The sequence below is a fragment of the Electrona antarctica genome (genome assembly GCF_951216825.1).
Source record: "Electrona antarctica genome assembly, chromosome: 23".
Classification (NCBI taxonomy): Eukaryota; Metazoa; Chordata; class Actinopteri; order Myctophiformes; family Myctophidae; genus Electrona; species Electrona antarctica.
Window position 1 is genome coordinate 4,888,684 of NC_136804.1, and position 19,406 is coordinate 4,908,089.

Sequence of the window (19,406 nt, forward strand, 5' to 3'; positions counted from 1 at the left end):
TAAATTCAAAGATTTGCGCCATATTTTCACGCTTTTTAAAAAAAATAGCAGATCTTCAAGCTCGTAGCGCGGCACATATCCACATATTAAAATAAACCTGTGGGTGTGGCTGAGAATCTGGGGGTGGGTCTGTGGGTGTGTCTAACAGAGGTACCTCTGGGTTCTGATAAATGTCACTTTGAGACTGAGGAAGAAAGATATGGGACCCCACTGTAGGTGACACTCTATGAGCTTGCAGATCGGCTATTTTTCCAACAGCTAAAGTTTAAAATAATGGTTAAAACATCAAAAGGGGTTCCCGTCCCTGAATGGGTTCAAGTCGAAATAAGGTGATACAAGGTTTCTGCCTGACAGCAGCCCCTCCAAATGTGTAAGGAATCGGACGCCCACACGAACACAGCGTGGGGTTCACCGTGGAAGTGTGTTTACAATTACGGAGCTCGCTGTGAGCGATGAAAGCAAAACAATGAAATTAGCATATAAATGGCAAAGTGTAGAGTGTCTGCCGTAGAGATCCTGGGATTACTTGTGCTACTTTTGAGCACTAATGTGATGATCTTTATGAAATTGAACCGGCGGGGGTGTTTGTGAACTTTCTAAAACAAAAAAAACAAAAACAGTTTCACATTGTAGCTTATCAGCTGCAATATAGCTGCAGCTATATACCGACAGTATAGGCCACTTGGTTTGGTGTGTCTGTCTGCCAAATGATTTCAAGTGAGAGATCTGTGTTTGTCGGGCAAGAGGCGCCATCGCCCGGGAATCGAACGTGTGCTTCTTCTGTGGAGGACACTCAACGGTTCAGTTTGGGCCGATTTTTAGCCAGTTATTGCTTTGTTCAGATAAGAGACTTTAGGGACAAGAAACTGAAGCCAAAGAGGGGGATATAGACCGGGATCTGGCTGATATCGAACGGGATTTGTTGCAAGCATAATATTGTGTGTGTGTGTGTGTGTGTGTGTGTGTGTGTGTGTGTGTGTGTTTGACTGTGTGTGTGTGTGTGTGTGTGTGTGTGTTGACCACATGAACAAACATTGCAAATTAAATATTTTGGGGGTCTTTTCAGGGCTTTGCAGAGTTGAGCAGAAGCGACGCGACGGGGGCTTGTGTTTGAATTAGCGGCAGATAGGAGAGTCTGCCTTCAAGGGGGGCCGCAAGCAATTTATTTTTTTAACCCATTTTGACCTGAGATCAGATTCTAAAAATGTCTTCTACATCCTGACAGTTTTCTGAAAAAGCCATGTTTCTATGTCAGTCGTTCTTCGATTTTTCAAAAATAGCAGACCTACAAGCTCGTAGCGCGCCACTCGGTGGCGCGCTATGAGCTTGTAGATCTGCTATTTTTCAATAGCTAAAGCATGACATGATGCTAACACCAAAAGGGGTTCCCGCGCAAAATGGGTTAAGTGTGTACTTTGAACAGTGTTTTGGTTTCCATGGCAATAGAACGTCACTCCCCATGTCTCAAATTAATGAGACTTGCAAATCAGGTATTTTCGCGGGGGTTTATCCCCTGGTGAAATTTCAGAATAAAAATAAAATAAATAGAGATATTTAGTGTAGGAAACAAGAGGGGGCCTAGTGTAGAACCATGGGGGACCCCCTGCCAACGCACGGTATATCGTCTCGTGTGGAAACCTCATTGTGTCTGAAACCGTTACTTTTCAGGATTCACATTCAAAACCGGGCAAAAGTAGCAGATCTACAAGCTCGTACTGCGTCGATTCTCACCGCGATTCGAGCTTGTGGATCTGCTACTTTTGATGCTGTTGTGTGTGACGCAGTAGTGCGATCAAGTAGTGTGTTCATTTACAAAGACACAAAAAGGTTAAAAAATGGATAGGAGGTTTCTGCCCGACAGCAACGATATAGAGTTTAAAGGACCACTTCACCACTTTTCAACTTATCTTCATATAATTGGTCCTCACTAATGTTATGATAAAATACCAATTTTTTTTTCCTACTCTGTGTCTCATATGAGGGCTGTGGACAGTTGAGAAACCCGTCCACCAGTGACATCATCGATGAGGAATCCAAGCAAATAGAAACTGCAGGCTTTCTTTTCCTGAAAAGTTGCAATGCAAAAATGGAAGCCATAGATCTCACGGTAATAAAAATCTAAATATATTTTAAAACAAATCTTGTTTAAAAAAAAATCTGTCTAACGATGATGTCACTGGTGGACGGGTGTCTGAACTGCCCACAGCCCTCCTATGAGAGACAGACCGAGTAGAAAGAAATGGTGGTGTTTTATCATGAACATTAGTGAGGACCAATTATATGAAGAGATGTTGAAAAGTGGTGAAGTGGTCCTTTAAGTGGTACCACTGTACTATCCTCAAACAAACAACGGGCTTTTGCTGAGAGCGTGTTCGACCGCTCGAGCACAGCCTTAGCGGTGCAGCAGTCAATTAAACTTAATTTTTTTTACAAAATATAAATAATCAAATCTATTTCTCATTTGAAAATGAGATCAATGAAATATTCCACGTCACATTCCATCACTGAATCAAAGCTCTATATCTAGCCTCCATACCCAGGCTTTCATTTCCGTCGGCGCACAATGGAAAAAATCACACCCGTGTGAAGTAAGTGGTGCAACTCTGTGTGTGTGTGTGTGGGGGGGGGGGGGGAGGTTCCAGACCCACAGGAACGCCTGATTCCGGCGAGCCGCCCCGCGTCCGAAACGGTTGAGAAATGACAGAGTTACCGTGTGGGGGTCCCTCTACTGTACTGTACTGTACTGTACTGGCACACCCAAAATCACCATATATACAGTTAATATGTGCGTGTGATTGTGTGTGTGTGTTAGGTTGCGCACAGGTGGTGAAAAACAACCATGCTGTTTTCGAGCTCAGACGCACCCAGACACCCACCCACCCAGCCAGCCAGCCAGCCACCCACCCACCCACCCACACACATAGTCACTTAAGGAAGTGGTTGCACCACTTAAAAACTCCTTCCTGTTGTCCCTAATTTAGGGACATATTCGTTGACAATGTCCCTAAAATAGGACTCCTCTAAACGGCACAAGGGTTTGCGTCTTCTCTCCATTTTCTTCTTCCCCCAATGTCGTTACAGTGACACAGTAAACAAGCCGGCTCTCTTGCACGGTGGCTTAAGCCATTTAGGCCTGACGTCGAAAATTTAAAAAAAATGTCTTCTAAATTCTGACAGTTTTCTGAAAGATGTTTCTGTATCAGTGGTGCTCAATATTTCATGTCAAGAACCGCAAAAATGATATGTAATTGGCCACCGACCCCCCATTTGAAAATATGTTGTTCCAGGAACCCCTCAGAAGCAAAGATTTGAGTTAACAACGTTGGCTCTGAAAGAATATATATTCAAAGATTTGTGCCATATTTTCATGATTTTTCAAAAATAGCAGATCTACAAGTTCGTAGCGCGCCACCGGCGCGCTATGAACTTGTAGATCTGCTATTTTTCAATAGCTAAATTATTACATAACGTATGTAACCACCAAAAGGGGTTCCCGCTCAAAATGGCTTAATAACTTGTGCCAACAACAGGGACCTCTCCTGTGAGACGACGCAGACCATGTTCAATCAGCGTCTGTGTCACGGCTCGCGACAAGCTAGCCATCGGCCCCGTTCATTTCCGCCTAAATTGAAGAGTGGGGTATATACGAGTCAGCCGCGAGACTGAAGACACATTCTGACAAGACGTGGCGAGGAACGCACACGCGCGGAGAGGACGCGCACGTGTGCCAGGGAGGAGGAGAAGCATCACCGGGCAGAGACGCTGTGTCGACGTGTCGGGGTGGAAACCTCGTAGATTATCTCCATATATTCCGTGGTGTTTTTGTTCTTTTGGAAAAAGGTTCAACTGAAAGTGTGTCCTTGCTTTGTATAAACACTGAATCACAATGACACATATTACCAAGAGCTTGAGACTATATAACCCCTTTTGGTGTTAGCATTATGTTATGCTTTAGCTATTGAAAAAATAGCAGATCTACAAGCTCATAGTACGAGCTTGTAGGTCTGCTATTTTTGAAAAATCAAAGAACGACTGACATAGAAACATAGCTTTTTCAGAAAACTGTCAGGATTTAGAAGACATTTATAGAATCGTTCCCAGGTCAAAATGGGATAATAACTACATGGAACACTTTTTTTTTTTTTTTTTTTTCGGAACCCCTTTTGGTGGTTACATACATTATGTAATAATTTAGCTATTGAAAAATAGCAGATCTACAAGCTCATAGCGCGCCACCGAGTGGCGCGCTACGAACTTGTAGGTCTGCTATTTTTGAAGAATCATGAAACCATTTTGGACATACAAGGTTCCCGCCCAGGCAACGGCGATACGAGCGATGGCTTTTCCCTTCTCCGACGCATGGCTCCCTCTCCTCCCATCCTTACGAGTGTCACGGGTGAACAAATAAAGAGGGATTGTGGAGATGGAGGGGCAGCAAACCCAAACTACTCTGTTTGTTTCATAATCTCTCTCCCAATAGTGCTGTCACAAGCTGAGCTGCCACCAGAGCAATGGAGCCCGTCTTCGTCGTCGGACAGACAACTTGTATCTCCATATTTCAACTTGTGGTGGTTGCTTTTTTTTTTTGTCGTCTCGTGAATAATTCTCTAGAACTGTATGGCCTGTAAGATAAATGAGTGTATATACTTGAAATGTAACAATTGAAGTGTAACAATGATGTATTGGACTGTGCTTGCCCAACACGATCTGTCCACCAAAAACTCAAAAGAATAAAAATAATGTATGAAAAAAAAAGAATGTCCTACTTTGTCGTAAAACAGTGCCGTGCAAAAGTAGCAGATATAAGAGATATACGCGCTCACAACTTGTTGTGAGCTTGTAGATCTGCTATTTTCGCTACTTTTAAGGGCCGATTCATACTCCTATTTTAGAGCCGAATAAAAGCCGAACCGACTTGACGTCATTTGAGGTTCGGGGGGGGGAGGGTACCGTCCTAAAGTCAGCTCTTCGGTGCTACTGAAAATTTCTGACGAGCCGAAATCATTTCGGCACTACAGCGCCGAAACAGCGGTAAAATAGGAGTATGAATCGGCCCTAACAGGTTCCGACATGCCCGCCCCACACGTCATAATCAATCCAACCGACGGGGTGCTTTGACGTGTGTACACGCCCCCTCAGGTCACTCGGTACTGAACGGCTGATCGAAATTCCAACTAATGGCAAAAGACACGGCGAAGCTGCCTTTGCCAGCTACGTACCTAGGGTGTGGAACTCTCTTCCTCTCCATATCAGACTGGCAACCTCAGTTGATGACTTTAAGAAGCGGCTAAAAACCCACTACTATGACCTCGCCTTTAACTGATTCTGTTTCCTTCATGATTCCTTATCTTACATTTACTCTTAATTTCAACGAATTCTACTGACCAGATTTGAAGCTATTACTTTTGTTTTTACCCTTGTTCTATTTTTTGCATTTATGTGAATTTTATTTTTACTGCATGTAAAGCACTTTGAACTACACTTGTGTCTGAAAGGTGCTCTATAAATAAAGATTATTATTATTATTATTATTACACGTCCTAGCGCATCTTCAATGATATAAAACGAGAGAAGAATATTCAGATTTTTATATTTTTGAGTTGGACTCCAAGGCCACCATACGCTTCGCGCTTCGTTCACCCCCGGTCCCGGTCACTTCCTAGTTTGCAGAAAGAATGCCTCGTATCTCCTAATCCAGGGCGCTCTCCGTGGTTTTGATATACTAAGCTCTTCATTTCTGACTTCTCACCTGCCGTTCAAAAATATGAACGCAAGGGATCATCAGCGATTATTATCGGATTCTTAGCGAGGTAAGCAAGCAAAAATATCTCTCCGATTTTTTTTCCGGAACCGAAGGGGGGGGGGGGGGGGGGGGCTTTACAGATTAAAAGTGGCCATGTCTTCCCGGCACCCCGAGCTTCTATTTTGAAGGAATCCCGGCACTGATTGTGTTAAAGGGAATTAAAGTCAAAGTGGTTACGTTTGTGGGGTTTTATAAATATTAAACAAATAAAACCTACAATGACAAAAACTTGTGCCTAAATAATAACTACATTGGATCCATCTTTCAACCGTTGTGGACATACCAGGTTTCCGGACGACATCGTACACACACACACACACACACACACACACACACACACACACACACACACACACACACACACACACACACACACACACACACACACACACACACACACACACACACACACACACACACACACACACACACCTCCCCCCCCCCCCCCCCCCCCGTTTGGAAAAAAATCTGCCTGCCAAGAAACAAAAACAACACCACAAAAAGAAGCGTTCATGTTGATATCGTTTGCTGTCACACAGAAACCTAAATTAACGCCTTATATACTGTACTAAAGCGTCACACGGAAGCATCAAAAGTTGCAGATCCGCAAGCTTGAAACCTGCAGAGAGACACATTTTGAGCTTGTACGTAGATCTGCTACTTTTGCACTTTTTCGACTATGAATTTGAATCCTGAGAAGTAACAGTATTGGACATACAGTTGGAGGCCATCGATATTGTCCTTTTCTTTTTGCTTAGGTTTGCGTGATCTGCGCAAAAGGACAGTTAACCCATTTTGGGCGGGAACCCCTTTTGGTGTTTTAAACATTGTTATAATTTAGCTATTGAAAAATAGCAGATCTACAAGCTCATAGCGCGCCACCGAGTGGCGCGCTACGAGCTTGTAGGTCTGCTATTTTTGAAAAATCGTGAAAATATTTATTTCAGAAAACTGGAGGATTTAGAAGGATTTCTTTTTAATTTTGAGGTCAGGCCTAAATGGGTCAAATGATAAGGGACAATATCGGTGGCACCCAACTGTACGGTACGAGGTTTCCACTCGACAGAGATGAGATGTAACAAAGTCCTTCCGCAGTAGTGCTGGAAAAGGAACAACAGACGGACACATCATTGTGTTGTTTGATCCGTTTGTTCTTTTGATGCGTTTTGATTTCATTTGTAGAAAAACAAAAAGAGAGGTTTCGAGACAGCCGGTCTTGATGTTCTCCCACTTCAGGGAAAGGAAATTTAGTGTTTGCGTCGTTTGCAAAGTTCTGAATGTTTTTCCACAATAACCGCCACCGATTTGAATTCAGAGAGGTCATGGACGACGGATGCTCGTATAAATAGAACATTTATGTAAGGTACACACTGTGTGATTTGTGTCGATTCGTTGACTAATACTATGACAAAAAATGTCCGTCGACTACCTTTTTTTCACGGACGAAAACTAAATGCAAAATAAGCTATGAGGACTAAAACTAAGACTAAATATATTGACAATTTCTAAACTACAGTCACAAACAGTGTGGTCGTTAAGCAGCAGGAGGTTTGTTAGCAGCACTGAAATGTCCTACACAGATACAATTAATTACTCACCTACTGCTGCAGGTTCCATGTTTAAATAAAGTAATTCCAGTGTTGTTCAAGTGACAGATGCATGGTTTTCACATTGTAAATATGGTCGCGTGGTTTAGCGACTAGCACTATGACAGGAGCAACGTAAACTTTGGGAAAGTGTCATAGTAGCTTGTTTACAACTGAAACAGACTTCCTGTGCTCTGACTTCCTCTTCAAAATAAGAGTCGCGTGTAAAGATTAGTCAACACTAGTTTTATTTCTAAGTCTACTTACAGAACTCATATTTGAGTTCCTTTTGAATACCTGTCAGATTCTCTACATATAACTGTCGCAGCTCTTGGTGCGCAAATGCGCCTTGCATCCTTTGATCTACCGTGCAGAAAACATTTTGACGACGCATGCGCACTGGCGCACCAGTTGTGTGCAGGCCTGAGTATAAGACTATGACTAAAACTAAAAATCAACACTGGAGTGAGTGGTTTCAGTGGGAATGGTACCTGTCCATGGAGAGCTGGGCGACCAGCGTGACATCCGTGTGGTCGGTGCTGGTCTCGTACTCGTAGTGGAGGAAGTACAGGTGCGTGCGATGCACCGTGAAGCGTTCCCGGCGAAACTCGTAGCACGGGTCATCCTCGTCCAGCTCCGACAGGGTCCTCTGGAGCTGAACGCAGACAAGACAGGGGATAATAGTTTAGGCCTGACCTCAACATTTAAAACAATTCTTCTAAATCCTCCAGTTTTCTGAAATAAATATTTTCACGATTTTTCAAAAATAGCAGACCTACAAGCTTGTAGCGCGCCACTCGGTGAGCTTGTAGATCTGCTATTTTTCAATAGCTAAATTATAACATGTTTAAAACACCAAAAGGGGTTCCCGCCCAAAATGGGTTAAGTAGTTACTTACTCTAGGGGCACAGTTGGAAAGGAGAGGAAAATGAAAAACCAGACAGACAGACGGATAGATATTGTTGTTGTATTCCCAATACGATCTTGTGTGTGTGTGTGTGTGTTTTGCGATTGATTTGGGGGCCCACTTGCAATATCGAGATGGCCTGCCAGTGGGCCCTGGCCCACAGGTTGGGAGTGAGTAGTCTAGAACCCGACCGATACCAGCTTGGTGGGTCTGATACCAAACAGATTTTTTGGAGAGTCCTAGACCACCCATGTTGTTAAAAAGTGCACACTCTTCGAATGACTTCGGAAATGTTTGAAAACATTGGCTACATAATTGCCAATACCGCTGTCATTAATATAAACTACCTCCCCCTGGCCAGCCTGGTGGAGGGGAAAGGAACTGGCCGGAATAACGTGTTCCTTCCACGCACTACGTCCAGCCGGGGAGGGAACCCCCCCCCCCCCCCCTTCAGGTGAAAAGAAGCAGCTTGGACTCCTCATGCATAAAAGGAAGCATGAAGTCAGTCCGCTGCCCCCCCCAGGTTGGCAGAGGAAGTGTAGCACCCAGGATTACATTAGATAATTGACACTGGGTGAAAAAATGGGTTGCAACATTGTGGGATAAAAAAGTAGAAAAAAAACAAAAAGAAACAATGGTTGATAGTGATACAGTATATCATACAGGCTCTGCTCTTGTCCGTCGCAATAATAAAAATCACACCCGTGTGAACTGAGTGGTGTAAGGTCTTATATAGACTGATCAACTGTGGTCTGACGTAATGTCTGAATGAAATCACACCCGTGTGAACTGGGTGACCATAGCAACCATGCTCATTTTTTGGTACGAACAGACACGTAAACTAACAAAGCCAGTTGTAGGAGTGGTTTACACCACTCAATTGGTACGAACAGACACGTAAACTAACAAAGCCAGTTGTAGGAGTGGTTTACACCACTCAATAATAATAATAATAATTAAATAAAAACACTAGAGTGGAAGTAAAGGCACAGATAAAAAACAATGTTTCTATTTCAAATGTATTACACAATTATGGGGAAGAAAATAAATGCACTTGATGGTGATGCTCAAAGAAAACATGCTCAGTTGAAGTGTTAAAATGGAATTTAGCAGTTGAGGCGTGTTCAATGGTGATAATATGCTAATTAAGTGTTTAATTTGTTTAATTTCACGTTCATTTAAATAGATTCAAGCTCATTCATCTTTAACCACGTTCAACCTGGTGTCCCTATTTCGGGCATGTCATTATAGGTGGAAGATTATTAGTGGACATTAGGTGAGAATACCACGTTTTGACGAGGCATAAAACAGGGGTCCTACTAATTGCCCCAAAGTACCCAAAACTACCCAAATGTAACCGAAATTACCCAAAACTACCCAAAAGTACCCAAAGGAATACCCAAAACTACCCAAAGGAATACCCAAAAGTACCCAAAGGAATACCCAAAGGAATACCCAAAACTACCCAAAGGAATACCCAAAGGAATACCCAAAACTACCCAAAGGAATACCCAAAACTACCCAAAAGTACCCAAAGGAATACCCAAAACTACCCAAAAGTACCCAAAGGAAAACCCAAAAGTACCCAAAGGAATACCCAAAACGACCCAAAGGAAAACCCAAAACTACCCAAAGGAATACCCAAAACTACCCAAAGGAATACCCAAAACTACCCAAAGGAATACCCAAAACTACCCAAAGGAATACCCAAAACTACCGAAAAGTACGCAAAGGAATACCCAAAACTACCCAAAAGTACCCAAAGGAATACCCAAAAGTACCCAAAGGAATACCCAAAACTACCAAAAGGAATACCCAAAACTACCCAAAGGAATACCCAAAACTACCCAAAAGTACCCAAAGGAATACCCAAAACTACCCAAAGGAATACCCAAAACTACCCAAAGGAATACCCAAAACTACCCAAAGGAATACCCAAAACTACCCAAAGGAATACCCAAAACTACCCAAAGGAATACCCAAAGGAATACCCAAAAGTACCCAAAGGAATACCCAAAATTACCAAAAGGAATACCCAAAACTACCCAAAGGAATACCCAAAACTACCCAAAAGTACCCAAAGGAATACCCAAAACTACCCAAAAGTACCCAAAGGAATACCCAAAAGTACCCAAAGGAATACCCAAAACTACCCAAAGGAATACCCAAAACTACCCAAAGGAATACACAAAACTACCCAAAGGAATACCCAAAACTACCCAAAGGAATACCCAAAGGAATACCCAAAAGTACCCAAAGGAATACCCAAAAGTACCCACAACTACCCAAAGGAATACCCAAAACTACCCAAAGCATACCCAAAAGTATGGTTTTGAGTATAAATAAACAAACAAACCAACAAATGAAGTTAGGCACCCTTTCCCTCACAGGGCTGTTATATTAGCAATGCGACTACAGCACCAATTTGTTACTATAGCTGTCTACCTGCTAAAACAGGTCGTTGTTAAACAAATGTTACTATTTGTGCCAATAATGATTATTATAGCCCTCGGGACTATGGAACTTCATATTTCCCCTACAAATGCAAGATAAAAGGCCCTTTTCATCAGAGTGCAATAATACAACTTCCATTTGGATTATGTCAGTGTGTAGTGTCTTATTGATGCCCTTCTCCCCGGACGACAGACAGACAGGCTATCAGACTAACGACAGACAGACAGGCTCTCAGACTAACGATAGACAGACAGGGTCTCAGACTAACGACAGACAGACAGGCTCTCAGACTAACGACAGACAGACAGGCGCTCAGACTAACGACAGACAGACAGGCTCTCAGACTAACGACAGACAGACAGGGTCTCAGACTAACGACAGACATACAGGCTCTCAGACTAACGACAGACAGACAGGCTCTCAGACTAATGACATTTGATCAGTATTCCGTTTCAGCTCTTTGAGGTCATCCGGGGAGATCTTGTGGAGTTGTGTATTCCTTTAATTATTATTATTATTTTTTCAATATTCTTTTAACCCATTTAGGCCTGACGTCGAAATTTAAAGAAAATGTCTTCTAAATCCTCCAGTTTTCTGAAATAAATATTTTCACGATTTTTCAAAAATAGCAGACCTACAAGCTCGTAGCGCGCCAACTCGGTGACGCGCTATGAGCTTGTAGATCTGCTATTTTTCAATAGCTAAATTATAACATAATGTTTAAAACACCAAAATGGGTTAATGCAAACTTTAAATTACAGGGGGAAAATGAAGGGGAGAATATATGGACCAAACAAGAAGCTCAGTCTTACCATGGAGCGATGTGACACAGTTCCAGGCCTCTATCACACACTGGCTGTGAGTTACCCCAACAATAATGTGATCAACGCTCATCACAGTCGCACACATCTCTATGGATTAAGAAGGGGGGGGGGGCTGCTTCCTCAGGGCAGTGTGATTCAGTGCAGAGATGTTAAGCGCGAACCAGTTACGAATGGTAGATCTATTTTTATTGCAGCTACTCTGAGTGCGCACACGCGCACGCACACGCACACGCACACACACACACACACACACACACAGTGAATTAAAACAATTATTAAATTATTAGATCATTAAAGGACATTAGTTTTTTTCAACCAAGGTTCATGTTTTAGGATGTTATTAGAGAAACTAAAAGATGAGTGTTATTCTTTTTCATTTGCTGCTTTCTTTCATTTTAGGGATTTTAGCTGTTTTTGACAGGGGGGCGGGGGCATTCGAGCATGGGGCTAAATATGTATTTTTTTACAACATTTTATAGCGATTTAATTTTTAATTATTTATTATTATAGTCTAAATAAACCCCAGGAAATTTCATCTGGCCACAAAACATCACGAGATCTACTGAATGTGTCAAACTGACATTGAGCCTATGACACACAGTGTGGCTTCCCCCCAGTAGGCTACCTTCACATTGAGTAGATCCTGTGATTTATTTGTGGCCAGATGTAATTTCCTGGGGTTTATTAGGACTAGTTTAGTAAATAATAAAAAAATAAATCGCCAAAATATTTTGTAAAAAAATACATATTTAGCACCATGCTCGAATGCCCCCTGTAAAAAACAGCTACAATCCCTAAAACAAAAGAAAGCAGCAAATGAAAAAAAAATAACACTCATCTTTTACTTTCTCTAATAACATCCTAAAACATGAACCTTGGTTGAAAAAAACTAAAGTTGTCCTTTAACAGCTCAAACTCTCTGTGCTCTAACTTTTGTTTCTTCTTCTTTCTTTAATTCTTTCTCTCCCATGTCCGTATATATACGTACGTCGACGCTAGGTGGCGTCATATCAGCGGATTCGACCGCTATCTCTGCATTGGAACGGCGAAATCATCTGTTATCAGCACGTTTGAATGGTGCCAAAATGTCCATACTGGCATCCTCACCACATAGCCTGGTCAAGGTTTCCCCCTGGTGGACGTGTCATTTCCAACTATTGTGGTGCATGGAACTAGGAGCTACTAATATATACTATTCTCTGCCTATCAGGATGTAACTCGGACGGCGCTGAGTCGGGTCTGGTGGCCTTCGCAACGCTCGGCACGGCGACTCGCTCGGCTAGCGACTCGCTCGGCTGGCCTCACGCAGCTCATGGCCACCAGACACGGCGCGCCTCCGTCAGGACATCAGTGATAATGACAATGCTACAATCGCAGATAATGACATACTGAACAGTGAGGATGCCAGTATGGACATTTTGGCACCATTCAAACGTGCTGATAACGGATGATTTCACCGATTCAATACATGATACCAGTCGAATGGGGTGCGTCATATACCAAGTCCGTACGTACCCCAACGTGGACTCTGTCTATATAATGGTTGATGCCTATACGGAAGCCTTTAACATTGGTCCGGTTCCCATAGCAACGACCCACCGTTCCGAACTATGGGAAGGCATATACCGTATATTTTCAGTTGAGAGCAGTGGAGAGGTGGATTTTCATAACTCTTCTCCTAAAATCGCTGTCCTTGGTGGATTTTCTGCCATCCACATTTCGGATTTCATTTGTGCCTTTTTCCCCGCGATGCTGGCGCCATGTTGACCCATTTTGGGCGGGAACCCCTTTTTGCATTATGTTATGCTTTAGCTATTGAAAAATAGCTACGAGCTTGTAGGTCTGCTATTTTTGAAAAATCGAAGAACGACTGACATAGAAACATAGCTTTTTCAGAAAACTGTCAGGATGTAGAAGACATTTTTAGAATCTGGTCAAAATGGGTTTGAACAATCAGGCTTTCATATCATATGGGTGCTTTAATGGAAATTGCTCTCAGGAACAGCTCTGATTTTGTCCTCATCGTGATGTCATCAATGTCACCCTACTTTGTATAATTCCTCCTCTTCAGTTCCAAATTTGCATTTCCACTTTGTTTATTTGTTTACAATGTCCGCCATTGTTGATTTTCCATGCTGGCATGGAATGGAAACAAGCCTGGTTTTATCTAGCATCAGTATTATAATGACTAAAATATTAAATAATCAAATATCAGCACCCCCACCACCTCAGGACATTGTGGTACTGCAGCTAAAACTGCTTTCAAAGTCCAAAAAGAAATGACAAGGACTGGTTATATCAGAGTGGTGATTGAGGCTCAAACCATTAGAAATAACTTTGAGGGACATAGACAATATGATATTAAATATTAAAAACAGTTTTAAAATGCATGCATGTTATTTCTGCTTTAACTTTATTTCAACTCCAGCCGAGGGCTTGACGCAGAACTTGGAAGAATCATAGAAGCCCGACATTTTCTTTTTTGCCTCGAGGTCCTGAGGGATACAGTGAGAAAAAAAACAACTGTGGAGCTCACCGCAGTTTGCTAAAGTGTCGACAGTATCGCTTTACTTTTCGAACAGGGTGCCGAGTTTGGCTTTTGGCGAGGAAGCAGAGCGGTGGTGGTGACACGGGGCCCCTTTGGAGGACCCCGAGTGGCGACACGCAGCTGCAGCCAATCCCCAAGTGACTTCATTAGGCTAATCATCACCGTATAATGGAATTGCTGTTCAAACTCTGAAAAATTGAGTGAGCAAACTTATTTCCAGAGTTAAGGACACACTGGGACTTGGCTGGTGGCAAAAAAGGCTGCACTGGCGCACACGGCGATGGGGGGAAATTACAAAATGATTAATTAGCCCGACCTATGTTGCTGACACTTCAATACTTCTGCCATGGAGGAGCCGGGACGTCGCTCTGTGGAGAAAGAAACTAAACCATTTTGACCTGAGATCAGATTCTAAAAATGTCTTCTACATCCCGACAGTTTTCTGAAAAAGCTATGTTTCTATGTCAGTCGTTCTTCGATTTTTCAAAAATAGCAGACCAACAAGCTCGCAGCGTGCCACTCGGTGGCGCGCTATGAGCTTGTAGATCTGCTATTTTTCAATAGCTAAAGCATAACATGATGTCAACACCAAAAGGGGTTCCCGCCCCAAAATGGGTTAAAGTGGCAAGAGTCTCAACTCCTCCCCGCTCATGTGTTGCTAACCGGGGGGCATGGGAGGTGGCGTTTGTCTCGATTCCTCCACGGTACGCTATAAGCAAGCCCCCAGTAAGGCTATCCGACGTTGAAGATGCCACTACCTACTGGCGAAATGGAGGAATTGCAGCGCTTTAATGGAGGTGGACGGACACGTTCACGACGTCAGGTACGTATAAGCCCGGACCTCAAAATTGAGGTAAAGGCTAAAACTTCCGGCTAGGCTAAACTTCCGCTCGCTCGAGCCATTGAGTTATAATTAGGCATCACGTTGGCGTAGTCATCACATTGAAGTGGTTAGTGTAAGTTTTTGTAATAATAGTCCAAATCTACAAAGTAACAGTAACTAAATAATTGTAGCGGAGTAAAAGTACAATATTTGTATCTGAGGTGTAGTGGAGTAGAAGTAAAAGTATTGTAAATACTCCAGTAAACTAAAATGTACCTCAGAATGTTACTGTACCAGAGATTAAAATACGGTGCGTTTTGTGTCCCAAAACGCAGATTATTGATAATGGATCAAATTAAACCAATGACCACTGCGTCCACAGGAAGCAACTTTATCCTGCACTGAAAACTAAAGCGCACGCACACACACACACACGCACGCACGCACGCACGCACGCACGCACGCACGCACGGACGCACGCACCCACGCACACACTCACACACACACCTTAAAGTTACTTTTAAGTTCCACATTTCCTAAAATAAAAAGGACAACTTTATCTTACATCCTCAACATTGATGTGTGCTAATACTACAGATTATACTAGCCTATACATTAAAAATATATATTAAAAAAATCAAAGTGTTTTTGTTTTTCCTTCTTTTTTTGGGGGGGGGGGGGGGGGCCCATAAGAATTTTCTGGGACGCATTTGAATGACCACCTGTGTGAGTCCCGGGACCCATTACATTGAAAACCTATTTACATCACTGAGTGCAGTACCTGAGTAAATGTACTTCGTTACTTCCTGTAGTGGCAAACTTCCTCTTCTTAAATTTGCACACTTAAATGTAGTAGTCTACGGTTAGGGCAAAAGCTTGACGCACAAAAGGAGTTCTTCACAGTATTGTACAAAAAAAGGTTCTTTACTTTGATCAAAAAACAATACAAAAACTTATTTCCTTTCTGTGTGTGTATGTGTGGTCAAAAACTGTGTTGCTCCAAAGCTGCTTCACTTCACACTGCCAGCAAACCCCCCAGACAATATGAGTTGCTAATCAACATGGCAAGGAGCATCCCATTGGCTAAGGCGCATTAATACAATTAACTCAGAACCCACAGAGCTGCATTCTACAGGTCATGTTAACCTCCTAATATCACACAGGTGCATTGGATAGGACTCGTTAACCCCCACTATGGCTCTTACACTTCCCACCACTGTATGTTTAACCCTTTTGGACCTGAAAATGTCTTCTAAATCATGACAGTTTTCTGAAAAACCTCCGTTTCTATGTCAGTGGTTCTCAACCTTTTTCCAAGTCTGTATTTGGCCGCCGACCCCCATCTGAAAATATGTTGTTCCAGGGACCCCGCCCAGAAGCAAAGATTTGAGTTAAAAATGCCCTGAAAGAATATATATTCAAAGATTTGCGCCACATTTTCACAATTTTTCAAAAATAGCAGATCTACAAGCTCGTAGCGCTTGTAGATCTGCTATTTTCCAATAGCTAAAGTATAACATAATCCTTGAAACACCAAAAGGGGGATCCCGTTCAGAATGGGTTAATACCTGTTGTTGGGGCAAAGCTAAGTGTCTCCCACAGACACAGACGGATTGCTTTTAGAGAGAGAGTTCAGAGCTTGCACGCTGAGAGTAGATCTGTATAATCGGTGTGACAGATTCTGTGGCTAAGCTCACCCGACCCCTCACCTCTCCGTGCGCCTCCCCACTGACACTCAAATTAAGCGCTCATATCTCAACTGACAAGAATGGCCGCTCCGTGAAACCCTCCACGGATGTGTTCAGACTCTTAATTTTCGGGAAACGTTTCATGTTGGGGTTAGTATTGGACAAGACATTTACAGGTTAGGGTTTTTTCTTCTTCTATTATTTTACCTATAATGTGACAAAATTTGGGACTGCCATTGGATTTTTTTGAATTTTCATTTTTCATGTCATATGAAAGCAGGGAATCATAGCTTCAAATTGACATATTGGTTGTTCAGTTTGGCCCACCAGTTTTGGAGATATGGCTTATAGAGTAATGTCTTGCAGAAAACAGCGAGTTGAGAAAACAGGCTTGAAAGGTTCACTTCTGTGGTCTCTAACATTACACCTAGCTACATGTTTAAGCATTTATTTCATATTTACATGTCGATTTCAGCTCTGACACTTATTTCAGACATGCTCTAGTATGTGAAGATTCTGCCTGTGCTATTAACTCATCTTGAAAAAAATTAACTCCTCTGGTGAAAAGCTGGAATTTGCGCGATGGCAGTCTCTGTCAAATCTGGTCACTATTGTATAGTTGGTTGTGCGGCGATGTCACACACACACCGGAAAATAGCCAATCTACAAGCTCTGAATGCATTGCCGTGTAGATTGCCAATTTCTAGGCTACTTTCAGCTATTTTCCATCCGTCCTAAAATGTAGTAGTGAGTGAGTGAGTGAGTGAAAGAGAGAGAGATAATTGTCATAATAAGAGAGAGAGAAAGCGAGAGAGCGACATAACATGCAATTTTGCTTTCGTGGAAACCTGCAGGCAATTTTTTTTTTACAGGTCTGTGTTTCATGTCCTCGGGACCATAGCAGACACTTATTGGAGCCGACTGTTCCAGCACCCTGGACAGAAACCAATTGCCTACCTCTCTAGAATTGCAACCCACCACTTCAGAACCACGGACAGCTCACTGACAAAGACAACATGACCAGACATGCTCTCCTCCAGCACCACGGGCAGCTCACAATGCGCTGCTTATTAGATGGGCTACATACCAAGATACGTTGTTTGGTTCAGTGCTTTTCACGCTCCAAGGGCACTTTGACAAGAATGTGCAAATTACCTGGGCTCAAACCTATACCAACTTTCAGGCTACAAAATGGCCTTTTTAACACATTTTGACCTGAGATCAGATTCTAAAAATGTCTTCTACATCCTGACAGTCTTCTGAAAAAGCTATGTTTCTATGTCAGTCTTTCTTCGATTTTTCAAAAATAGCAGACCTACAAGCTCGTAGCGCGCCACTCGGTGGCGCGCTATGAGCTTGTAGATCTGCTATTTTTCAATAGCTAAAGCATAACATAATGCTAACACCAAAGGGGTTCCCGCCCAGAATGGGTTAACTATTGTCAGATTCAGATGGCTTTATTGATATTTTTTTTTTGCAATGCAGCAGAAGGGATTTGGATTGAATTCAAACCTGGTCAATCTGCACCTTCATGTGGAACTACCAGGTGTGCTACCACGCCCCCAGACTCTTTGACTATATTTTTTGTGTAATTTAGTTTATTGTTGCCGGCATTGTTGCTTTCGGTGTCCTGATTTTGTGTGGCTGTGAAGCACTTTGTGCCGCTAGCTGAAAAAGGCACTAGATAAGTCAGTCGTTCTCAAGCGTTTTCATGTCCAGGAGTAGGACATCGATCTACAAGCTCACAACGTGTCACATGATGCCGTGCTAACATACAAATCTAGACAGAGCATTTCACCTACGTTACATTCTCAATGTAATGCTTCAGCACCACGGACAGAGCATTTCACCTACGGTACATTCTCAATGTAATGCTTCAGCACCACGGACAGAGCATTTCACCTATGTTACATTCTCAATGTATCCTTCAGCACCACGGACAGAGCATTTCACCTATGTTACATTCTCAATGTATCCTTCAGCACCACGGACAGAGCAGTTCACCTGTGTTACATTCTCAATGTAATACTTCAGCACCACGGACAGAGCATTTCACCTGTGTTACATTCTCAATGTAATGCTTCAGCACCACGGACAGAGCATTTCACCTGCGCTACATTCTCAATGTAATGCTTCAGCACCACGGACAGAGTATTTCACCTGTGTTACATTCTCAATGTAATACTTCAGCACCACGGACAGAGTATTTCACCTGCGCTACATTCTCAATGTAACGCTTCAGCACCACGGACAGAGTATTTCACCTGTGTTACATTCTCAATGTAATGCTTCAGCACCACGGACAGAGCATTTCACCTGTGTTACATTCTCAATGTAATACTTCAGCACCACGGACAGAGTATTTCACCTGTGTTACATTCTCAATGTAATGCTTCAGCACCACGGACAGAGCATTTCACCTGCGCTACCTTCTCAATGTAATGCTTCAGCACCATGGACAGAGCATTTCACTTACAGTCTCACTGTATTGTTCAGCACCCGGCAGATCATTTCATCTATATTCTCAATGAAATGCTTCAGCACCACAGACAGAGCATTTCACCTACATTCTTACTGTACTGTTCGGCATCGTTCTCACTGTAAAACACCAAACTGAGACTTCACAATCAAAACCAAACAAGGTTTGCAGGGCAGAATTATGACAATACCCACTCATACCAATAAAGAGCCCCCTTAGTCAGCTGGTCCAGTGAATCTGTGCACACAAACGCCACCCAAAACCCAACTGTATATTCTTTCCCCATTCTCAACC

General features: G+C 42.7%; 1 protein-coding gene across 2 annotated transcripts in view; it reads right to left on the reverse strand.

Moving 5' to 3' along the window:
* large1 (LARGE xylosyl- and glucuronyltransferase 1) overlaps positions 1-19,406 on the reverse strand; it is a 199,182-nt gene that overhangs the window by 25,762 nt on the left and 154,014 nt on the right. For both annotated transcript variants that reach the window (XM_079493719.1, XM_079493720.1), the window contains exon 11: positions 7,881-8,044. In XM_079493719.1, the coding sequence (XP_079349845.1) occupies positions 7,881-8,044 (164 nt within the window). The remainder of the gene's footprint in view (positions 1-7,880; positions 8,045-19,406) is intronic.